General features: G+C 34.8%; 1 protein-coding gene across 1 annotated transcript; it reads right to left on the bottom strand.

Moving 5' to 3' along the window:
- Positions 1 to 15,928: 15,928 nt before the first annotated feature.
- On the bottom strand, positions 15,929 to 25,526 carry LOC123523870 (baculoviral IAP repeat-containing protein 7-like). Its single transcript, XM_053539477.1, has 2 exons — positions 25,451 to 25,526; positions 15,929 to 18,287 (listed from the first exon to the last, which is right to left on the bottom strand). The coding sequence occupies exon 2, from the start codon at positions 18,270 to 18,272 to the stop codon at positions 17,316 to 17,318; it is 957 nt and encodes a 318-aa protein (XP_053395452.1). The 5' UTR covers positions 18,273 to 18,287; positions 25,451 to 25,526; the 3' UTR covers positions 15,929 to 17,315.
- Between the last annotated feature and the right edge of the window lie 501 nt (positions 25,527 to 26,027).

Here is a 26,027-nt window from a genome sequence, read left to right as displayed (position 1 = left end):
TAAAATATGAAACTTCTAAAATCTTATTACAAACTGATTGGCCTATGCCTTTTCAAAGTCACGCCAAAATTTGTTCAAATTATTTGCGTTAGAAAAATGTACACAAAAGTTAAAAAGTTATGTTAAAAAATGGCTAAATAACATCTTCCGAGTCATAGGCTTTTTCAAACAAAGTCTTTTTAGATGATGATGATGATGGTCTTTGGCGTTATCTCTTTTCCCAGTATATATAAAATTTGGAATGAAAACACAACAATTGATGTGTTTGTCAGAAACCCGATTTTAAACGTTTTTATAATTAAATAATTTCATGATAAACATAAGTTGATATTTGTAAATAAAACATGGCTGTCAGGGGTTGTGATCATTTTCCTGTGTATGTTTGTCTCATAAACATTAAATATTTTTTCATATACTGCTTTTTAACGTGTATAGTAAATCGTTAAAACATAATAAACATCTTTTAATACGCGAGAAAGCATGGGCACATCTAAAATATCAAGGAAAAGTGAAAATACCCTTTACAGAGAATTATGTAACTAAAGTAGAAATCGATTGAAATTTTATACCACGAGAGAAATAATTTTAGAGAAGACCAAAACTCAGCTGGGATATTATTTTAATAGATGGTTGTGAAAGGCATATCGGCATTATATCTGAAAAAAAATTCAAATTTAACATTTAAATTTATTTTTATATGTATACAATATGTGAAAAAAAGCTTAGAAAGCAAACAAGTAACACAATGCCCGATTCGGTTTGATTCAGTCTGTTCATGTGAGGCAGGCATCGATTTATTTATTTTTTTTATTTTGTTGGGTTTAACGTCGCACCGACACAATTTCAGGTCATATGGCGACTTTCCAGCTTTTAATGGTGGAGGAAGACCCCAGGTGCCCCTCCGTGCACTATTTCATCACGAGCGGGCACCTGGGTAGAACCACCGACCTTCCGTAAGCCAGCTGGATGGCTTCCTCACGTGAAGAATTCTACGCCCCAAATGAGGTTTCGAACCCACATCGATGAGGGGCAAATGGTTTGAAGTCAACGACTCTAACCACTCGGCCACGGAGGCCCCGGCATCGATTTAAGCGGAATTCTATTTTAAATGACAAGACAAGATCTGACCTACGGGGAGAAATTTTACAGCCGCCACACATAAGAAAACAACCATCTATTTGTACATTATCTGGTTCAATGTAAGTTTACTGGAATAAATAGTGTATTGTTAGAAGAAATACACTATTTGTTCTACCCCTCATGACAAAATAACGTTTTAACCATTTGTGTGCTTAAAAGCAATATAATATTAGATCTTTCAAACTTTGCAAGATAATAAATTTCCTAATGAATGTTTTGAACATGTTCTAGGCTTTCTAAATATGATAATATTATTATCAAAGTAAATTGTTTCGGCATAGAGCCTCTATCGCATTCATCCAGTGTGGAAACGTGTTAAGGTATATAAATAACGTTATAGTGTAAAATAAGCTTAGCGTAAGCTGACTAATATTCTGCAGCAGAAACCCAGCAATTAAAAGTGATGAAACTCCTTATTTGCTAGTTTAAATGCCAGAATATTTCCGTTTGGCGAAAGCTTTTATAACATTGCAGTTGTATCATATTAAGGATAACATGGTGTAATAGCCATATTTCATATCTTGTAACTGGATGGTAATATTTAAATGAAATTTGGTCACTTAAAGACATTCAAAATTAAAAACTTTTCACCGAGAGAATTTTCAAATTTTATCATTTTTTGGGGGAGATAATCGGTATTGAAGTTAACATTGATGCCTATGGGAAATATATAATTTCTTGGATTATGAGAATCTGAACTTGAGTTTCGAGAAAATTTTGCGGTAGAAAGCTGCATTATATGATACTGATACAAATATCAAAAAGAAATCTAAAATTCCCCGTAGGGAAAAGGAGAAAATAATTTTTTCTAGTTTTCAGGGGACATAACTTATGAAAACCCAAAATTATCAGGGGAGGTAATCTAAAGGAAATTTTTGAGAACTTCTGTTAATATATATAACTTGTCAATATGGACCTTAATTTCTATCGTTTGACATTTTTAAAGCTTAAATTATCAAGTTGTGTGTACGCTTTTGGTGAAATTGAGGCCTATTACACCATGTTATCCTTAAACGACTGTTATTATCCCTTAGGCTCACAGAGCCGACATAATTAAAGATTCTTAATTTCTTTACTTCTGAATGTTCATTTCATCAATTTGATTTTGATACAGGATTTTCAAACTAATTTCAACATCTTTATTTCAAAAGTACAAAATATAATTATATGCTCTTAAAACAGCTGCTGCTAAAACAAACGTAATTGAACGTTGTCTGACATTTGAAAACTGACAGATTTTCGTGGTATTTCTGTCTAGCAGCACAAAACTGATAAAGGAATTGCAAGTAAAGCTGCTGTGTACTACTTACATATATCTTTTAAAGAATTTCTGATTTGTTTATTTTTTATGTGTCTGATAGGCCTCAATATTCAACAAAGAGTATTTACTAGCAATCGGTGTTCCATGTACAACTTTTAACAACAGCTGACAATTATTCCATATTTAACTTCGATTGAAATCAATGGTCTTCACTCATATTTAAATAGTTTACAAAAACATCAAAATCCTCAACATGCCTACACGCTTTCGCAAACCGAACTATTTTGGTATTATATACCTGATAAGATGTTGCCTATGAAATATCAACATCCTAATGGGGAATACTTACCAATCAAAAAAATTGAAAACATTCATATTATCATTTATTTTGTGCATCATACTGCCATAAATAGACATTTGAAAACAAAAAAAAATATAGAAATAGTATCCTTTGTTTGCTTTATATGACTTGAGCTCCCGGGGAATAAAATTGAGCCAAAGTCATTTTCAAACAACGTCTCCTGTAAAAGCATGACGTGTGTTGTTGTTGTTGTTGTTGTTGTTTTGTCTCAATTTTTTTTCTGCTCTTAACATCAAGATATACACAATTGATGTAGTGTTATTTTCCTAAATTTCATTTAGTTAAAATAATTTAGTATAAGATATAAAAACAGAAAGCTTTTTTGTCACACAAACAAATCTATGGTCTTGATTTTTCAAAAACGAAACGTCGTTTTAAAAGTCTCTGTAGACTCCATTCTATTGGATGACAAAAAATCTACTTAGTCGAAAAAGTACAAAAGAAATAAGGATAGCTTTTATGTCAGTATCGAATTAAAACTAAACTTTAGTATCTATTTTTGTTCAAGTAGTCCTAAACTTGGATATATGAAATTTCTTGAGTATCCAAGTAGGTAGTCTGACAGATAATCGCATTCGATTATATTTGTTCTTCAAATTTTGTTTTTCATGCTTACAAAGCTTCTCCAAATACATGTCGACAATAAAACCATGTGACCTCGCTTTGCTATTAGATAATTCATTGCTCATCAGATCATATTTCCAGTTCATCTGGTGATAATGTAAAGATAATTTGAGCCGCGCCATGAGAAAACCAACATAGTGGGTTTGCGACCAGCACGGATCCAGACCAGCCTGCGCATCCGCGCGATCTGGTCAGGATCCATGATGTTCGCTAACAGTTTCTCCAATTCTAATAGGCTTTAAAAGCGGACAGCATGGATCCTGACCAAACTGCGCGGATGCGCAGGTTGGTCTGGATCCATGCTGGTCGCAAACCCACTTTGTTGGTTTTCTCATGGCGCGACTCATTTAATGTAAGAATTAATTATGTTTGATCAGATAGGAATGCAAGGGTATAAAACAAGTCTCAGACATTGCTAGAAAGCCACAGGTTGACCAACACGACCTAGAAGAAAATGTTGCAGGCTCAGATTAAGTTAGCATTTTAATGGACGGTAGTGGAGATGCTAGCTACATGTACCGCAATTGAAATAATTGGTTTGTCCTAAACAAGAAAACAATGGGCATAACTGAACAATTAGAGAGCGGTCGCAGGTTAGGGGGTCTGCATATCACAGAAACAGTCAAAAGACAAAATTAAAGGCAGACATGGGGCTATCCAAGGGGTGATTAAACAATACTCAAATCTATTAAAGCGAGAATATTCGAACCAGCCAAGCCAAAGTGTTCGAGTTGAAGAACTCTAACATGATATAAATGATGTGCTGAACGATTTGAAGAGATCGAAATATATCAGCTCTGAAGGCGTACAATAATTTATCAGCATATTTCGGTTGTAACAACAGAGTAAAATTTGATTTCGTTCAATACAGGAAAAAGTCTCGATATTTGTGGTACAGTGTCAGTATTTAAATTCGGGATAAAAACCTGCCGCTTCCAAACTATATTCGTTTTTTTATGCATGATAACACTGGCTTCTTCTACGACGGATGCCCTTCGCTTGTAAACTTGCAACCAACAAGCTGTTTCGTAGGGCAAAAGTGTATTTTGAAATGTAAATTTCGAATAAATAAACAAAAATATTTGATCTTAATTTTTGTTTTTATATACTTTTCTATTCCTCAGACTCGGTAGCCTAGTGGTAGAGCGTCCGCTTCGAGTGCGGGAGGTCATGGGTTCGATCCCCTGCCGCATCATACCAAAGACGTAAATGGTACTAGTAGCTTCCACGCTTGGCGCTCAGCATCAAGAGGATAGTGCTAAGACTGGTCAGCTTACCGTGTATTATGGTACCGCTCGAGCGATCTCAGACTTTTGACCCTATGGTACGTCATATGATTTATTTAAAAGTATAACTCCAGCGAGCGATACGCGCTAAGCGCATAAATTTGTACGCTAAGCGTATATTTTACACGGTAAACGCGTAACAATACACGGTGAGCCTGTACTTTTATAGATCTACCGATTGAAATACACGGTAAGTGTGTAAATTTACACGCTAACCGTGTATTATGGGACCGCTCGAGCGATTTCAGACTTTTGATCCAAACTGTACGTCATATAGTACTAGGACTGGTCAGCCCGTTGTAAGTATAATGTGACTGGCCACCTGTCTACGGCGTGATATTCCAGTGAGGCAGCACTATAAAGTTGGGCATTGTGCTCAATGCTACAAGTAGACAACGTCTTTTTTATGACTGAAAATTGTTGAAAAAGACGTTAAACCCGAACACACACACACACGCTCAGACATTATGAAAATGATTTCCCATCATTTATAATTTGAATCACGCCAAATTCACTCAGATCCTATTTTTCAAATGGCATACACTTTTTCAAAAACGAGGGTGCGAACCTATCCCCTCACCCCTTCACCACTTCGTCATGGAGAGGAAACAGTCATTTTTAACAGAGGACGTCCTTAAATAGAGTTCGATTTCTTGAATAAAAAAACAGTGTGTATTATCAACATTCATCATCTTGGGCTTGGGGCAAAAAGCTTGTTCAAGAAAGCTTGTAATGAGGTTAAACCCTTATTAAAGGTTGACAGAAACAATCGTTAGCCTGTCACATGTTCGTATTCAATTATGCACAAAAAGGCTTTCAGAATTTCTGATGATCAGGGAAACGTAAGAAATTACAGCTGCCAGTGGTACTCTGAATGATGATAAGAATACGTATTAATTTTATTAAGCTTTATATAGATAGATAGATTTTGATAGATAGATTTATTTCGGTAAGGAGTGCACATACATGGACAATTAAAAACAACATGTATAGTAATTACAACATAATAACATAATAATCTCATAACTTAAAAATCTTGGCTTACCTTCTAAGAAAGGGTTATCTTCTTCAAGCTCCAACATATGTCTGAATATTGATGGTAATATTTGTTTTGATAAGGAAACTATTGCTGACTCTTTCAATACATTCTACACTTCAGTTGCCTCAAAACTTGTTGAAAAATTGCCGGCTAGGGTTAATAAGTTTGGTAAATCTTTTGTGACAAAATTTTATGCCAGTTTAGGTGTGCTTTTGAATAACTATTCTTTTCACTAGTTTCTGAAAATCAGGTATTGAAATACTTAACTCAGCTAGGTGCTAATAAAGCTACAGGTTTAGATGGTATACCTTCCCGTTTTGTAAAAGATGGAGCTTGCATTATTGCTGAACCTCTTGTCATGTCATAAATTTGTTCCTCATTCAAGGTGTGGTACCAGATGATCTCAAATTAGCCAGGGTTGTTCCCATTTTTAAGAAGAATGACAAAACTTCTGTAGGTAACTATCGCCCAGTTTCAATTCTGAGTATTGTATCCAAGATTTATGAAAGGGTTGTATACGACCAAGTTGAATCATACTTCAAGGTAAACAAATTATTGTACAAATTTCAGTCTGGGTTCAGAAGTGGTTTCTCAACAGACACATGTCTAATTCATTTAACAGACTATATAAGGATGGAGATGGATAAAGGTCATATAGCAGGTATGATTCCGAATCATTCTACCAGTCTATCTTTCCGAATTATAAGCAAATTGCAATGCTGTACGTAGACAGTGATTTCATTGGAAAACATTGATCTGAGTTTTATAGTTAATTAAATCAAAATTTAGAACGAGGATGCCATAGATCGGCTAATGAACACATTAACTTGTAAATTGTTGTATAAACGAAAACTTTTAGGTTCACGAGTTTTCAGGATATATGTGGACAGTCTACTAAAGCATCCATTAGGAGTAAATAAATCTTTACTTCATATTGTTTGCTAACGCCACCATTTTGTTTCAGAAGGCTGATTTAGTATAAATTTGCAAAAAATGTATTCACCTTGCCAACTGAATATCTACCTCTGTATATTTAACAGCGAAATCCAACGTGCGTTCGAACATATTTATACATACGTCAATAAACTAGCAGGTGCGGGAAAGTTAAAACCGACATGACATGTTGACCGACCCTTTTGTGCAATCAATACAGGGATAATTTCCACAAGTTTCACTTGATTTTTATCTAATAACGAGAATCTCGTTACGAATGCATAAATTTGCGAGAGGCGAATCCGATCAAAGAATATTAAATAACAAACTGTAATTTATTACAATTCATTTTACTTAATATTTTCCTTGTCCACCAAGATTGTCTTATCCATTTAGCATTGCATCGAACAATTGATCTGAAAACAACAAGATATTGTTTAATAAACTGGATTTCCTAAATGATTAGAGAACATTTAGGTTTGCTGAAATCAAATGATAAGTTTTGAATATTTTCGTTGTTTTGTGTTACTTATTGTAATTTGATAGTTCAATAATTATTTATATGTGCTCTATTAAATTCACAATATATCTGAGTACTATTTTCATACATTTCTGGAGGTACTGATCTTTTATCTATTTGTTTCATTTTTTTTTTCAGATGAAATGTGATCTGAAAAGGTTTTGTAAAACTGTTTTTAAATGAACAACTGTTAACACACAAACTGTAAATAAGTCGTTCTCTGCCTCGTCTGAACTGTCGACGAATACACAGCCACAGAGATATAACAGGAAAAAAGTCTGGCAAAACTCGCCTTCATTAGTCTTCCAATTGCTTAACTATAGACAGTCAATATTTCCAAAATGCAGGTAAAGCACACACTTAGGTACTAGTACCCATTCGCTTTTAGAGTTTGTCTGGGACAGAAGCGTTGTAATGTTGCAAATTAGTGTGATAAATGCGCATTATGGGTTACACTAAAAAAAAACGTGACCCTGTTTGACCTTATACAAGATGACTAGTAGCACATTACAACTTTCATAGGTTTCAATAACTGTCACAACACCAGTCTTTAAGTGCCGTGTTGTGGCTTTAAAATTGCTCCTCGGACTTTGACTTTATGTTGTTACATTTTCTGATCTTTTGGGATCATGGTATTATCTCAGTTTTACTGTGATAAAATTAGGCTTAAGCCTGTGCAGTTGGATGTGAGGGGTATTGCACATTTCATTACTTCTTATTAACAGACACAATCAAACAAAGTTTGCCTTGCTAGTAGGTTGTTTGCCTTCTGTTCTTCCAAAGTATCTTTTCATAGAGCTTATTATTATTATTCAGGTATGTGTTTGAAATATATCACATAAATACACACACCATTTATCAGTAAGTTAGTAAACATCGCCTTCACAACAGCAAGGTATTGATAATATATGTAATAAAACTGTGTTTAAGTTACGTTATGATAGCCAAATCTCAAACACTAAGATACAGTTTAGTAGCATATTTCGTAGTTTATCATGACGGTAGCTCTAGTAGTATTGTTAATAAATTGATAACGTCCATTACAGTCCTTTACATTATGTCACGCTCTAGCAAAATAGAGAAAAGTGGAAACTTCACAGGTCGCTCAACACGACAAAATCGAAAATGTTGCAGGCTCGGTTTGATTGAGCCTGTTCATGGACGGTAGTGGAAATGCATGCTACCGTCCACGCCCTCTAGCCGCCCCGGGTTGAGCAGAACTCAACATTTACACATGCTAAAAGTACAAAAAGCAATTCAGAGACATCCGCAGATGTAATCAAACGGCGGTGAACATGGAACCTTCAATGACACACGTGTTGAGGCGTGTAATTACATGATGAGCGGCGTTTGGTCCCCAGATAAAATAATGGGTTTGCCCCAAACGAGAAAACAATGGGCAGAACTAAACAAACTGGAATTTAGGAAGGGGATCTGAGGTTATGGAGCCTGCGTATCACAGGAACTGTCAAAAGACAAAATCAAAAAGCAGACACCATATCCAAGGGGTGATTATACAATACCCAAAGATATAAAAGCGGGTGTATTGGAAGCAAGTCTTACTCACTGTTTGCAAGTCATACTATTATTTAATTATGTTACATGTAGCTTTTGATTTCTTTGAAACTTAATTTATATTATCAAACTTACTCACTGGTCATTTTCAATTACCATATTTTGAATAAGAATATTCTTCTTTTACTTTCTTAATATTTTAACATTTCTAGCCAGAATTGAATTGTTTTAAGAATTAAAAGCGACTGCTTTGCACTGGTATTTTAATTTTACAAGTATATTGGATTTTCTCAGAGATACTGACAGCACAAACTACGTTTAGCAAATCTTCGTTTTTTGTATCTAACCTTAAATCAGCTACAGCGTAAATAAACCAAGGTCGTCTGGGAACCTTAAAACTGACGCATTTAGCTGCAATTTATTGCGGTAAAGTTCAGAACTACAATGCAATAGCGGGCACATATGAATGTTCTCTCTACAAAGATGACAATAAATCAAAGCTACTCCCAGATTGTTTCCATAGTATTCGCAATAAATAACATATAAAAATATACATTAATATGTATATTTGCAGCAGCTGTTTGAAGGTCATTTCAATTCATATATTATATGTATATTATAAGAATAATGGTATACAATTCTTTGATAGGTCTCACGCAAACGACATTTAATAAATTACGGACTGCATAGTTTCAGTTCTAAATTAAACAATATCAATGCTGAGATAACCCATATTTGTAACAGCTGCAGTATCTTGACGGACTGGTTAATGCCTGAGCGCAATAAAACAAGAGATAAAACATTAAAGGTAAGGGGTAAAGACTGACAAAATATGTCAATCATCTTTTGTGCTGATGACGCCCAACGAAACTCGACCTTCTCAAACGTTACTATAGGTGCGCTGTCTAATTATGCGTTCGGAACAGTAATGAAAAAAATGACACATCTAATCCACTGGTTTGCAATGTATGTCTTGGAAGACATTTGTCATTATTCATAATAGTAAGATTTCAAGTTGAAAAATAAAAGCTAATTGCAGTTAAATAGTTCCAATACAGATATGCTTTATAATATTTCACGTTGCTTAAACCACAACATGCTCATTACATTTACAAAGCACTTGAACTTTTCTTGTTGATACCGAATCTGCGATCGTGTGTGCTTGCAGGAAAGTAAGGGTTCAGGCAACTGGTTCTATTATACATTTTTTTTTACTTTCAAAATCCGCTTCCAATGCTCAGAATATAAGAATTTGTTTCATGTCCAAGTTTAGTCATTTAAACAAGAGTCTGTCTGATATATCCTTTTACCGTAATCATTACTGAAGATCTTAAGGTTTATTTACCATATGCAGTGTCTGTCTGTTCAATAATTAGCAAATAATTACAGTCTTACTGTGATCTTGTTTATCTTGCAAAGAATAAGACTTGAGCAGAAAATCGATAAAATAATTTAGATTTTACAAGCAAGAGGTAGTACGAATAGTTACATTTCTGATTTTTTTTCGAGAACACATTATGAAAATTTAAATAATTCAAAAATTAACGCAAAGACATAATTCTGCAAGCATTAGTCGTTTTTACGAAAAATGCGCTTGGTTTCTTTCTGATGTTTAAAGTTTTCAAATTGAATATGGTATTTATTCTCCAAATATTCAAAAAAAAGTCATTAAAGTTTTCCTGATTACGTGTTTCTTTCTCAAATAAGTCTTTTCTATAACTCTTAACAAAAATAAAATGCCGTATTCACTAGTAACATATAGAAGTCATTCGGGGACCATTCGAAAACATAAGCTGTTTTGAGTTTCAAATGTATATCGGTTTATACACTTATTCCGTCTTTGATATAACAGAACGGTTCTACGTAGTTTTAAAATTCAGACAGATACAGAACAAAGAGAATATCAATATAAATCATTGGGAGCATAGGCTGTAACCAGTATTCAAAATAGCTTACTGAGTAACTGTATTTTATAATAGTTGGCTGTATTAGAAATGAAGGCGAGCTTAAGTGGGTCTTCTAATGTTTTTGTCACGACTGACCTAATATCGCTAGCTACTGTACAAATTATACTTTTATTATACATCTTTGACATTAAAATAAGCTTTTAGTTGTTATAACGAATCGTGGGAAATTATAAGGCTAGCAGCCGAACTAGTCTATAACTGATTAAGTCATTTAGAATTGTCACTTTTTGTATCATAAATAGTCTTATTTGTTTTTAAAGATTCGCATTTCATGAAGTTCAGATTCATATGGTGTTCAAATTCAGATTATATTCAAATTCAGATGAAGTTCAAATTCATATGAAGTTCAAATGCAAATGAAGTTCAAATTCAGATGAAGTTCAAATTCATATGAAGTTCAAATGCAAATGAAGTTCAAATTCAGATGAAATTCAAATGCAAATGAAGTTCAAGTTCAGATGAAGTTCAAGTTCAGATGAAGTTCAAATTCAGATTAAATTCAAATTCATATGAAGTTCAAGTTCAGATGAAGTTCAAATTCATATTAAATTCAAATTCATATGAAGTTCAAGTTCAGATGAAGTTCAAATTCAGATGAAATTAAAATTTAAATGAGCATCGTCTTTCATCCATTAGAACGCGTGGGTATATTAGTTGATGGCCAAAACCGTATAACAACGCAAAAGAAACCACTTTATAAATGCGTTCACAAATGAAAGCTTTTATGCAGATGGTAATTTTTGACACACTTCTGCAGTATGAATTTCGTACTCTGGAAATATATCCTTTATATTCTTAAATCAAATGATTATTGAAATAAAGAAACTATAGTAGCAACATACAATATGGACAATTGTAAGGCCTGTGTGTTTTCCCGTCCTTTTATTTGACCGTGTCTCCGAGCCATAATTTTGTAACACAACCTCATTTAAAGCTAACAAAATACATTTTTACATCAATGTTTAGGCTTTACAATTGACGTTTGCAATACGACTTCTTCTCGGCGATATATGACCATTTTGTGTCGATTCGCCGTAAAACCCAACTCACTCACATAACATTATCTCGTGCAATCGAGATCTTATCTCGAGCGGACGACATCTTATCTCGAGCACACCACATTTTATCTATATATATTAGGACCCTTTTGTGCGTTAAGGTCAATAGTAAAATCAAACGGACAAGTAGATAATAAGGGTCCCGCCTATTCAGATGTTGTTTAAAGGTCACACAATACAAGTTTATCAATCATTTGGGAGACCATTGCACGTAATTGGTAATCCAATAAATGAAGCTTACTGCATATTTGAATAACAGAATAACAACAAATCGCAGTTCAACTGATAGTATATATCAATTTGCATATTGTGAGAAAAGTTATAAAATTGCATGCATGAATAAGGGGGAAACGGAGAAATTCTTTAATATAGGCGAAGCCTACATAATTAATCATTTTTATGTCAAGGACTTAATTTTGCTGCCTGTTTTAATCCGTTTTTGTATTGAAATCGCTACTCTGCAAACCCGTGAAATAGTTGGCAAGTATAAACTAAACAAAAGCAAAAACAACGGCAGTCGCATGTTTTACTGATGACATGAAAACACACAAAGGGCCTCAATATATATAGATCATATGTCGAGCGCTCGAGATAATATGTCGTGCGCTCGAGATAAGATGTCGTGCGCTCGAAATAAGATGTCGTGCGCACGACATAAGATGTCATGAGATCGAAATAAGATGTTGTGGCCTCGAGATAAGATCTCGTGCGCACGGGATAAGATTTCTTGAAGATGTCGTGCGCATGAGATAAGATGGTGTGCGCTCGAGATAAGATGTGGAGCGCTCGAGATAAGATGTCGTGCGCTCGAGATAAAATGTCGTGTTTTAATTGCATGACCTAAACATATCACTGCATAAATGAAACAATATGCGCTTATTAAACAATCGGGATTGGTCTGAATTAAAGTGGGTATGAACATGACTAGCCTACAATGTATACACTAGGGTGCCAATATTGGTTTAGGATTTCAGTTACAAGGTTGGACAGGCCAAAGCTGTCCTATGCAATTCTTTTACTGTTTATTGTAAGGTAGTTGATAATACATTGTACACAATGATTTCATATGGTAGAGATGAACGTATTTACTTATGTCTATTAATATTTGTAAGTTCAGAATACATCATTAGCATAATTTCAAGAATTCTGCTTTTATGGAGACCATTCCAGGACATGCCCAAAAATATTTCTGATTAACATTTTTAACAAACAAAACTCTGAATTGGTGACATATTGATTGATTACCAAAATGCCGTGATATTACAAGAATTACACTTGTAGGTATTTTTTGTTGTTCGAAGCAATTCCCCGCTTTTCTGCGTCCATCGCTTAAATAATTGCTTGTGTCAGAAATTAGTCAAATGCGTTAAGTATCGTACTATTAGACAGGTGAAAATACTTTCTGATTCATTATAATATTAATCTATTATTTTATATGGCATTAACTGCTCAATCAATATAGATGTAAACACGGCTTTAGCAATGTGAAAATAAATGTCTTATTCATCTTGCAGTGGTCATGCTTGTGTTGTTTTGTTTAGGTTTAGCATCGTTGTTTTTTTTCAACAGTATTTCAGTTATGTAATGGCGGGCAGTTAACATCACTAGAGTTTCTGGATTCTGTAATATACAAACCTGTTCTCCAAAGGTAAATGCCAACTTCCCCACATGAATCAGAGGTTGAGGACAAATTATTTCTGACACAATGTTTTGCATTAAATTTTCACGGAGAATATAGCAGGTTTGTAAGAAATATGCACTGAGCAAGAATGCAGGGGAATTCTTTATAAAGCATAAAATCAAAGGTTCAAAATCCATACATGATCCATGCCAACGAAGCAGTTTAATTCTCCCTACACTCAAAGACTTTGAGAATGCTTTTAAAAATTGATGAAAAGGTTTTTATCATTTATGCAGAATGAATAACGGTACCTCGACATTTCTATAACCGATCGAGCTAAAAACTGGACATTAACCTACCGACTACTTATGTATGGGTATTTCCACTTGGTGTTAATGAAGTTTATCCTATTTATCTGAATTGGAGCGTTAAAGGGATAAACACTGCAAAAGGAGTTGAGCACACAAAGGTAGAGAATGGGCATTTCAAAGTCCAAATAATTCAAAAATATTATTTTATTTTATTTGTTTGTTTGTTTTTACGGTTTAACGCCGTTTTTCAACAGCATTTCAGTCATATAACGGCAGGCAGTTTACCTAACCAGTGTTCCTGGATTCTGTACCAGTACAAACCTTTTCTTCGCAAGTAACTGCCAACTTCCCCACATGTATCAGAGGTGGAGGACTAATGATTTCAGACACAATGTCGATTATCAAATAGTCAAGAAGAACATACGCTCCGCCCGAGGATCGAACTCACAACCCCGCGATCCGTAGACCAGCGCTCTACCTATTGAGGTAAGCGGGCGGGCTATTTGTTTTTTATTATTTTATTTTATTTGAAATTGGTGCATAAAATGGAAAGACACTGCAAGAAGAGTGGAGTATGCAAGGAAGAGATGGGGCATTTCAAATTCCAAATAATTCTTTTTTTTCACTTAAATTGGTGCATTAGATGGATAGACACTGCAAAATGAGTCGAGCATAAAAGGTAGAGTGGAGCATTTCGAAAACCAAATAACAATAATATTCATCGATTATGAACGTCTAAAAATTTGCGCAAGACAACTCCATTTGTCATTTGATGATGTATACCAGTTAAATGAATGCAAACTGTAGGAGTAATTGAGCACACGTGGTACAGGTGTAGTTGTTATAGTACAAGGCAGTCTGAAAGACAGCTAAATCTCCCGCCACTGCTATGGATAGTAAAAGGGTAAACCTTTGATTTTAGCTGTGACCTTGACCTTGAACTGACATGGCTGACTCATGAAGTCTGCACAACGTCTTGATGAGGTGATCATTTGACCCAAGTTTCATGAAAATCCTTCAAGGGGTTTAGGAGATACAGAGTTGAAACCTTTGACCTTCAGTTGTGACCTTGACCTTGAGTTGACATGGCTGACTCATGAGTTCTTGATGAGGTGATCATTTGACCCAAGTTTGATGAAAATCCTTCAAGGGGTTTAGGAGATACAGAGTGGACACTAAATGGAAGGCTCAAACCTTCGACCCTTAGCTGTGACCTTGAGCTGGCATGGTTGACTCATAATTTCTGCACATCGTTCTGATGAGGTAATCATTTGACCCAAGTTTTATAGAATTCCTTCAAGGGGTTTAGGAGATATAGAGCGAACACGAAATGGAAGGCTCAAACCTTTGACCTTCAGTTGTGACCTTGACCTTGAGCCGACATGGCTGACTCATAAGTTCTGCACATCGCCTTGATGAGGTGATCGTTTGATCAAGTTTTATAAAATTCCTTCAAGGGGTTTAAGAGATATAGAGCGGACACAAAATGGAAGGCTCAAACCTTTGACTCCGAGTTGTGACCTTGAACTTGAGCTGGCATGGCTGACTCATGGGTTCTGCACATCGTCTTGATGAGGTGATCATTTGACCCAAGTTTTATAAAATTCCTTCAAGGGGTTTAAGAGATATAGAGCGGACACAAAGTGGAAGGCTCAAACCTTTGACCCTGAGTTGTGACCTTGACCTTGAGCTGGCATGGCTGACTCATGGGTTCTGCATATCGTCTTGATGAGGTGATCATTTGACCCAAGTTTTATAAAATTCCTTCAAGGGGTTTAGGAGATATAGAGCGGACACAAAATGGCAGGCTCAAACCTTTGACCTTGAATGTGACCTTGACCTTGAACTGACAAGGCTGACTCATGGGTTCTGCACATCGCCTTGATGAGGTGATCATTTGACCCAAGTTTGATGAAAATCCTTCAAGGGGTTTAGGAGATATGGAGAGGACACGAAAGTGTTACAGACGGAAGGACGGACGGAAAGACGGACGGAAGGACGGACGGACGGACGGAAGGACGGACGCAGACCATTCCTATAATCCCTCCGCCACGGCGGGGGATTACTAAAGTCCAAAATGGTCATAAGTTAAAGTAAATAAATTCAGACAATAAAGTTTTGAAAATATGCTCCTGTCTACTTCATACTTATGAAAGTTTCTTTTAAATATGATTGAAATTATAGGAGGAGTTGAATACACCAAAATGTTTGACGGACTCATGGACACTATACGTCCTCCTGGTCCTCGACTGCGGGGTAACAGATATACCAGTAATACTTTCCAAATCAGTACAAATTTGAAAAATATATTGACACAATTACATTTAGGTATATCGAATAACAGAAACATATCAAATAGCATGTACACATAATCGATTTACCTCCTCGGCGATTTTAACGTATATATATATTTAGTAATTACGGGGTAGATAGAGCGCAATAAAATAGTCTAAACTTAGGAACAGTTCATTTGTTTTAAATATTTAAGATGTGTTTATAAAAATAGATTTAAAGTTATTTTAATGATATGGGGGAACTTAATTCAAGTAATTGCTGCAGACCTTATTCGGGCAATTCATTAAGGCATCGCCACAGTGGCGGCCATTTGACTCAAAATTTTACATGCAAATTTTCATAAAATAAAAGATGACTAAGTGGTAACAATAAAGTCAATAATTTTGTCATAATTATGTTCTAAATATCAATGTGAACATATGCAAGTAAAAGGATGTGCATTTCACTACCTGTATTATGTCTTTATTCGATATTTTTCTCTGACCAAAATGACAAAATTTTGCTATTTTACATGCAGGCAAACTCAATATATATTCAATACATTTAAGAGATAATTACAGTCAATTGTAAAGCAGACCGTGAAGAACAAAGTCTTAAGAAATTATTTTGAAATTTTACCTAGTCACTGAATTATTCACAAAAATCCCAGCACCATCAATTTATCCAATTTGTGTTATCTGTTTACACATAATTTATATGTATATAAACAGGTGATATTATAGGACCTTTTGTGTATAGGTTTACCTAGCTAGCTGTGGTCAGTAATGCATGTAGAAACAACATTTTAAATTAAATTTACATGGGGTTGTCTTTTTGTGTCTAATGCAATAACCAGGAACAATTTGGACAAAAATCCGTAAAAGTTTGCAGTATACATATTGTACTTTAAAATGAACAAAATGTTGTCTTTGTAATATTTCTTTATATTGGAGTTTGACTGCACGTAAGATTTTAATATTTTGGGGTAAGGTTTCGGTCTAAACGAGATTCAAACATTTTACAAGCGGCATATGTACTATAAATCATCATATGCTTCTATGTTGATGATAATTTGACCAGCTGTTAAGACTTTAGTGCAACTTTCAAGAGCAAAATTTTCGGCCTGAAAATATGAACTGATATTGAGTTGTGACTGTGGCGATGCCTTAATATTAGTTTTAATTTACATGACGAAATCACAGACAAATGTCTACAAAAATGTACGAGTTAAATCAACATTTCACAAATGATAATAATATACTCACAAGAAATTCTACGTGATTTATGTGTATGTAGTGATGCTTAAACTATAGGAAACATAATATTGAAAATGAAAGAAAGCCGTCACCTTTAGAAGCCTCTTTCTTTACCAAGGTCAGCCATTTTCATGTATTAGTACATTATTTCAAATGGCCATCAGAGCTCGGACGGTGCCCTTTATTTGGGTTCTACAGACTGCACATTTAGTTAGTGCTGAAATACATTGGGAGCAACAAACCATGTGACCACAGGGTAACGTAATAATACATGCAATTGCATCATAACATATTTTACACGTTACTGGCTCCTTTAATTTTCTGTTTGCTTCTTCCATATCCTCTTCGTCTGATTCAGAAACTTCTCCGTCTGTTTCTATATCGTCTTGCTCTTCATCTTCGGAAAGCTGTGATGTCGCGTTTGCATTTTCGCTTGTCTCCCCAATTTCTTGTATTACCTTTACAAGTTCAACAGCTGAGAATTCTTTCTGTAGATCTTGTTTTATCAGTGTTTTTATTGCCTTTTTCAAAATACCTTCGTCTGCACAATACTCTCTTGCAGCAGAAACAGCATTTTCATTTCTATTTATAGCTAGCTGTACAGTATCAACTATTTCATCTGAATCGTCTACGTCAACATCAGAGTCTTGGTGTCCTTCTCCTAGGATTTTTCTAATATATCCTTTACCTTTACATTGAATCACGTGACCACAGTCGGGGCTGGCTAGAACATGTTGTTCCCAGGGACATGCTCCTTCTGGCCAGTCTCTTAGTCCTTTACTGCAATAAAAACATCTAACAGAGTCATCAGTTCCTGTATACGCGAATCCAGCTTCTGCTAACTGTTTTATTTCCTGTGTTTTATTCTGTGGCCAATTTTCAAAAGAAGCAATTCGTGACAGAAGAGTACTATATTTTCTGTATTTTGGTTTGTCAATCAGTATTCCCAGAGTATCACACTTAGATATATTGTGACTGTTTCTTGGTGATTTTTTACGCGACGTGTTGACTGAAGTATCTACATTTTCACTATGCCGTCTTCTCTCTTTCCGAAAATAATCCACAATTTCTACCGGAAGATTTGTTCTTGGTAGCACACCAGCCATCTACGATCTAATGTCCTACAAATTAAGTAAGTGTTTAAACATATGTACAATTCTGAACTATGTAATTGAGTTCAAATACTGATTTAAAGAATATTTTTGTCCGAATACGTTTCCGTATTTTCTCAACAAAAGCAGTGATGTGAGAGTACCAAGGCTATAATTTTTCAAAGTTAAAATATATAATAAGACTGTTAGAGTTTTTACCAAGTCCTTCAAATTAAAAAAAAAGTATTTGCAAAGTTGTATTACGTTAAAATTAAATCCATTCAAAATATTAAAAAAATACTGTTATAAATGCGATTGCAACAACACTAGCCGTTAAATAGGCATCTATCAGGAAATGGTTTGGTGTTTATAACAGATCTATCCTTAAGTTAATAGTGCATAAGTGTTATAGCTGAGAAAAAAATCTGGTACTTGAATCAGCTATAGATCTAATCAGATGTGAAAATCATTTTTATCGGCCGCAGAGTTAAAAGACACTTCAACGTTATATACATGTACATCCAAGTGTAAGGAGGAACCTAAAATATGAATAGTATGAAATAAGGCATTGTCTCAGTCGGGAATCGAACCGACGTGCTTCAACTCATCCCATAACATTTGAAAAGAACTGTCTGATGACAGCACGGAAATACACATGTTTTAATAGTATATACATTGTATCACATTCGGTTTATCGCATGTCGATCCCAATTTTCGTCGCTACGCGTAAGATCGATTCCTTATCAATTTAAAGGTAGATTTTGAAATAAAAACAACACTGCCCATATTGTATGGTAATTTCCGCCTATTTATTTATATGAAATGTGCTCTCACTAGGTGTGCACACTACGTGTATATATACCATATATCCATATTTGTACTGATGTGCAAGACGTTGCGGTTCGGACAAGTTATGTGACAATTTACTAGGCACAAGGAAAAAGCGTATTCTTCCAAACAAGAGATCACAGAGTGATCTTTGCGCCCACCAATGTTCCATTTTTGTGTGTTCCAAATTTCAAGACTTACTGATTAGCTCAAGGTCAAATTTCATTTCCGTACACAACACTGTGCATGTGGTCTAAATTCGAAAGCTGTAGCTTGAGAAATGTGAAAGTAGGTCACTAGATCAATTTCAAGGACAAAGTGGTTTGTACACAAAACTATGCATGTGCATCAAGTTTGAAGATTGTAGTTTGAGAAATTGGAAAGTAGGTCACTAGGTCAATCTTAAGATCAAAGTTTATTTCGGTACACAAAACTATGCAAGTGGTCCAAATCTGAAGGCCGTAGCTTGAGAAATGTGAAAGTAGGTCACTAGGTCAAAATCAAGGTCAAATTTCACTTCAGAACACCAATCTACGCATGTGGTCCAAATTTGAAGCCTGTACCTTCAAAAATGTGAAAGTAGGTCACTAGGTCAATGTCAAGGTCAAAGTTTGTTTCGGTACACAATCCTATTCATGTGGTCTAAATTTGAAGCCTGTAGCTACAGATATGTGAAAGTAGGTCACTAGGTCAATCTTAAGGTCAAAGTTCATTTCGGTACACAAAACTATGCAAGTGGTCCAAATTTGAAGGCTATAGCTTGAGAAATGTGAAAGTAGGTCACTAGGTCAAAATGAAGGTCAAATTTTATTTCGGAAATAAAAACTATGCATATGGTCCAAATTTGAAGCCTGTACCTTCAAAAATGATAAAGTAGGTCACCAGGTCAATGTAAAGGTGAAAGTTTGTTTCGGTACATAAAACCATGCATGTGGTCCAAATTTGAAGGCTGCAGCTTGAGAAATGTGAAAGTAGGTCACTGGGTCAAAATCAAGGTCAAATTTCATTTTGGAACAAGAAATTATGCATGTGGTCCAAATTTGAAGCCTGTACCTTCAAAAATGTGAAAGTAGGTCACTAGGTCAATGTTAAGGTCAAAGTTTATTTCAGTGCACAAAACTATGCATGTGGTCCAAATTTGAAGGCTGTAGCTACAGAAATGTGAAAGTAGGTCACTAGGTCAAAATCAAGGTCAACTCATGTCAAGGTTCATCTTGCCACTCAAAACCATACATGTGGTCCAAATCTGAATGTTGTAGGTTATTGACAAGAAGTTTTTAAAAACTTTTCCTTATATAAGTCTATATGAACCATGTGACCAACAGGGCCGGGCCATATTTGACCCTAGGGGGATAATTTTAACAAACTTGGTAGAGAACCACTAGACGATGCTACATTACAAATATCAAAGCCCTAGGCTTTGTGGTTTGGACAAGAAGATTTTCAAAGTTTTTCCCTATATAAGTCTATGTAAACCATGTGACCCCCGGGGCAGGGCCATATTTGACCCTAGGGGGATAATTTGAACAATCTTAGTAGAATACCACTAGATGATGTCACATACAAAATATCAAAGCCTTAGGCCCTGTGGTTTTGGACAAGAGGTTTTTCAAAGTTTTTCCCTATATAAGTCTATATAAACAATGTGACCCCCGGGGTGGGGCCATATTAGACCCCAGGGAAATAATTTGAATCATCTTGGTAGAGGACCACTAGATGATGCTTCATACCAAATATCAAAGCCCTAGGCTCTGTGGTTTTGGGCAAGAAGATTTTCAAAGTTTTTCCCTATATAAATCTATGTAAATTATAGAAATAAACAAAGGGCCATAACTTACTAAATAATTGTTGCACCAGTGTGATTTTCAGAGGGACACAACTAGGGTACCAATACATCATTCTGACAAAGTTTGGTAAAAATCCCCCTAGTAGTTTCTGAGGAGATGCGATAACGAGAAATTGTTAACGGAAGGACGGACGGACGGAATGACGGACGGACGGACGGAAGGACGTCGGACCACGGACGCAGAGTGATTTGAATAGCCCACCATCTGATGATGGTGGGCTAAAAATCCGAAGTCAGGCGCTTTTTGCACGTGCTGGAAGTACACATTTTTTAATTCGATAGTATATATCTCTTTCGGTATATCGCATGTTACCGTAGAGGGATCGATTCCCTAATAATTATTGAAAAAAGTTTATGTAATAACAACAATCAGAACGGATGTTCTTACTTAAAACTTTTGTAATCACGTTAATGAACAGTGCTTCTTGTATATTCGATATACTGTGACGTTGACAGATAAAGTTACGTCATTAAATGTTAAATGACGTATAAATACCATAGGAATGTTAAACTCATTGTTTTGTACTTTTATTTATATACTAGATCAAAGTGATATGATTAATCAACGAATAAACCTAGATTATCAATGTGTCCAACACTATTGCAGCACTTTTCATAGTAAATCAGTTGGCGGCCTGTCTTATAGTGTGTATACTACTTTGTATGATTCTACAGTTTGGCCAGTCTGCAATCTGGGGATACCGTTCATACTCCTGTATTAACGCGGTTTAGTACCGGGCGATGCGGTTCTTTTTGGGTGTCGGTAGATACACGTCGAAGATAGCGGTATCGGGCGAAATGGGTTGGGTATCCCCAGATGTAAGACATTGGAAGTCCATTTCTATCCATTTGGCTAGAATGTCCAAAATGCATGAGAGTAGAATAAATAAGCGGGTTGCACTTTGGTCTGCATCTAGGGCAAATAGGTCGTGTAAAAATTGGTTCTTTTATGTAAAGTCTTTGCTGACTAGTTGTGGTGTTCCCCAGTATTGTGATATCAGTATTGTTATTCCTAAACAAACAGTTGTCAACTTAGTCACGCAAAAATTAAAGGTCAATCATTGTTCAGATTGGCTTGAATCTTTGAATAGTGCTACAGGTTCTTCGGTCGAGGTGGAAATAAGTTGCGTACTTATCGGTTATTTAAAAGCGAATATCGTGCAGAAAGGTATTGTAAACTTATTATGTCTCCACGACATCGCGTAGCGTTTAGTAAATTTCGTTGTGGCGTAGCTCCAATTCGCATTGAAACTGGGCGTTATGAAGGATTAGGCGTACAGGAACGGAAATGTCCTTTCTGTAGCAATATTGAAGATGAGAGCCATGTTCTTCTTGATTGCTTTTTGTATGATGACTTGCGTCAGTCATTATTTGCAAAGGCAAATACTGTTGATAGTTCGTTCAGTACGATGTCTAAAACTGATCAATTGAAATTTTTGTTCACCAAAGAAGAAATGATACGTTATAGTGCCAAAACCTGTTTTAATATTTTGCAACGCCGTCTTTTATTCATTTGTAAATAATGTCACAATAATGTTTTATGAATGATGAACGTAACGTTTTATTATAAGTGTAGTTAATCAATGCTAATCTGTTCACCCCTGATCTGATCAGGGATGATACATGGTATTTTAAAATGTTTCTTATCAAGCGCATTAGGGCCCCGATTTACATTTTTCAGTGCCTTAACTACTTATTTTTATGGCAGTTCTTATATTTTGATTAGCATTGGTTATCCATCTTTTATCGTGTAAATACAATTATGATAAAATTTGCATTTTGGTGCACTATGTAATGTATGTGTAAAGATATTTCTTATAGTGTAATTCGTAATGTATTTTTAATCTATAGTCTATTGTCATTCTAGACAAAGAATTGCCCAACATGTGTATTGTATGTTTAATTTTTGTTGTGTATTTTATGACACTGTATTGGAAGAGACTTTAATAAAGTATAAAACCTAGTATGCGCTGACCTGTGTACTTTTGCTCGGGGCATTATGCGTAAAAACTTAGACATGTGTCTCTGCATTATCAGTTTATAATTTAATGCTCGGACGTGTTGTAAGAGTCAAAAGAAGTTATTGCTGTTTTCAATATTGCTAAAGTTTATTTTTTTAAATTCAAATTCATACCCTTGAAATGTTCAGTTTCATGTAATGTCAAATTTTAATGCTAATATTTATTCATATTTTATGTTTTGTCGTAGGTCACGTGTATACCTAGTAAATTACTCAGCGCAAATTATTTTACTGAATGTGCCAATAAACATGAAACTTGAAACTTGTTAAAATAATTTAGACAGAGCTTAGTTATCCATTATCTTTTCAATGGTAAAATTAAAATGACCTAATTACTGTTATGTTTTATTGGGTTTTCTGCGTCATTATAGCTCTTTGCTGTCACCTAATTACAAATAGTGATAAAAACAGTTTTCATCTGATGTTGTTAAGTTACTCGGTGAATAAAACAAAAGCTATAAGAGAAGGAAGAAGGAAATCTGCTAGTTGAATGCTAAATCGTTAAAAGTGTCATGATCGAAGAAACAAAACCAAAAATCTTTTAACTCGTTTTCGGAATACAAACAAAATCGAGTATTAGAAATGAAATCTAATAAATTATCATTTCGAAGCATAGAATGCAACCCAGCAATTTGTTGTTGACATCAGATAATAAAAAGAACAACACCACTCAGTTGGACAACAAATACTTCGGCAAAAGATAGAAAATACCTTAAATATTTGTGCGCATTAATCAACCACAGATTATAACATTTACATATTTTGTCCAATTTTTTTCAGTGCTGTTTTCAAGAGACGCTTACTTTATTTTCCGGTGATGTACACAAATATATAATACTAGTATTAATAAACTTTGATAATGTGGCAGCTGACCTCAATACGATCGACACAGTTTATTTTCCAATACAGGTAACTATTAAATTACTTTGCAATATAGCCCCAAGTTAGTTTTATGACGGATTATATTTGAATATCCCTGGGCTTATAAATACATGTACATTGATAAGATAAATATTATATACCTATCACAGTGTGTATATATGTTTTGAAATATTTGTTATAGAAAATTTATGTATATTAATTAAACTAAAGTCATTAAATATGGAATATTCCAAATCAAAATACTTTTTCAGCGGTTTTTAATCTGTACCAAATAGTTGTTTATTTATAACTGGTGACTCACTTCTCTTTCATCACCCTTAAATATTTGCCAATGTTATCGCATTCATTTGAATTTGTTTTGAACTTATGTCAGTAGTTAGCCTTGATCGTCTCACACGCTAATATGTGTTACGCTGAATAATGGTTTGGTCAAATATTCAACTTGATTTCACTAATACCCCAGTCACACATACGGCGCGGATAACTACGACTAGCTACGGATAGAAACGTAGTAGTCCGTATCGATCCGTACCTGAGCCGTACCTCAAAATAGTAATCCGTATCAATCCGTACCAACACTTGGTCATAACGTATTCAAGACTTATCTCAAACGTGCAAGTTTCTCCAACTTTTGAACATGCACAAAAGTTTGAGCGATCAGTAGCCATTTGAGCGTGAATTTAGTCCAACTTGGTTGAAACTTATTCATCCGTAGTTAAACGTACTAAACGTAGTTATCCGTACTGAAGCGTACCTTGCCGTAGTTTGACATGATGTTAAAGATAATCGTAATGAAAACGCTGGCAAAACGTGGCCTATTTATATGAAACTTACCGACCCGTTACTAAACTTTAATGCAAACGTAGTCATGCGAATTGATCCGTAGCTGAACGTAGTTATCCGAGGCTGTCCGTACTGTAGCTTAAACCGAAGTATATGTAGGTAGACAACTGATACCCGGAAAAATATTATGATAATATCTTTTATTGACAGCATAGGTCCCAATTTAATTTTATGAAAACTGCCGGGTTCGGAATACTCGAGTACACTATGCAGTATCATTGCATGAACTGCATTTAAAACAAATAAAATTAGTTTCTTATCAAGTACGGCTGACATTTTTTTTTCAATTAAATTTATATACATTAAGATATTCTATTATAAAGGCTACTGAATGACACTAAAATATGCACTGATAATATCAATACGAATTTTATCTAAAAGTCTCCCCTATTTCAATACTAAAATAAAAAGCGCCTACCAGCCCCATTTATTAAAATTTATTTCCCCTGGCCTAAAACATATTGAACAATGCGTAATAACAGCTATTTATTTAAAAACAACAACATTTCTTGCTGTGTACTTCGTACATGTTGTAATTCGTAGACAGCAAAGAGAAGATTGATGATTGCTTTTTTATGTTTGATAATATTATGAAAGGTCAAACTGATTACGAAATTACATAAAATGAATTTTTGTTTACTTTTACAAAAAATATATATACCTAGTTACTGTTCTGTCACCTACATTTTATCAGAAGTTAAGAATAAAAGTTACAAACATAATACAGAATTCAGTTTTATACAAAGATGAGAGTGTATTTAAATAATTACATACCTTCTGTTGTTCTTTTTTTTTCATGCCCTCTATATAAATGTTTACCTTTGTTATCTTCTGGAATCCAAGATAATTCTATTTATAACTTTACGTCATATTATACTATTTATAGTTTCGTTGGTGTATTGAGCCGTGGCTGCACTAAATCAAAGCACTGAGAGTACTGATGGGGCGGTGCATTTCAGCTGTTTTTGTAACATTCTTAGATGAAAGTCAAATATTGAGATAGGAACCTGTGGTTTGCGCAAGAGACTTCGTCTGACCGACGATGACAGTCATGCCAAATATAAGATAGACTGCATGATAAAATGTGAAACGCCACATTTTATCAATTATATTCAAAGAGTTTAATAAATTCAACGTGGATAGTCACAAATCTAAGATGAATTTTTTTTATCACATGTTAGCCTTTCTTGTCGAACACCAAATATTCGACTTTCTTCTGCTATATAAACAAGTCAATTTGACCGACGTCGCCTATACTATAAATCACGTCAATGTCAAAGCTTTATTACAAAAGTGTAGTATCGTTTTTATTTAATGGCTGTATTACACTCCTGCAACGTCAGATATGTAA

This window comes from Mercenaria mercenaria, chromosome 3 (assembly GCF_021730395.1).
Source record: "Mercenaria mercenaria strain notata chromosome 3, MADL_Memer_1, whole genome shotgun sequence".
In the NCBI taxonomy this organism is placed as follows: Eukaryota; Metazoa; Mollusca; class Bivalvia; order Venerida; family Veneridae; genus Mercenaria; species Mercenaria mercenaria.
This window is presented reverse-complemented; position numbering and strand designations above follow the sequence as displayed.

What these genes read in the sequence shown, in the direction of transcription:
- LOC123523870 (XM_053539477.1), bottom strand. Translation starts at nt 18,272, where the DNA reads ATGGCTGGTGTGCTACCAAGAACAAATCTTCCGGTAGAAATTGTGGAT.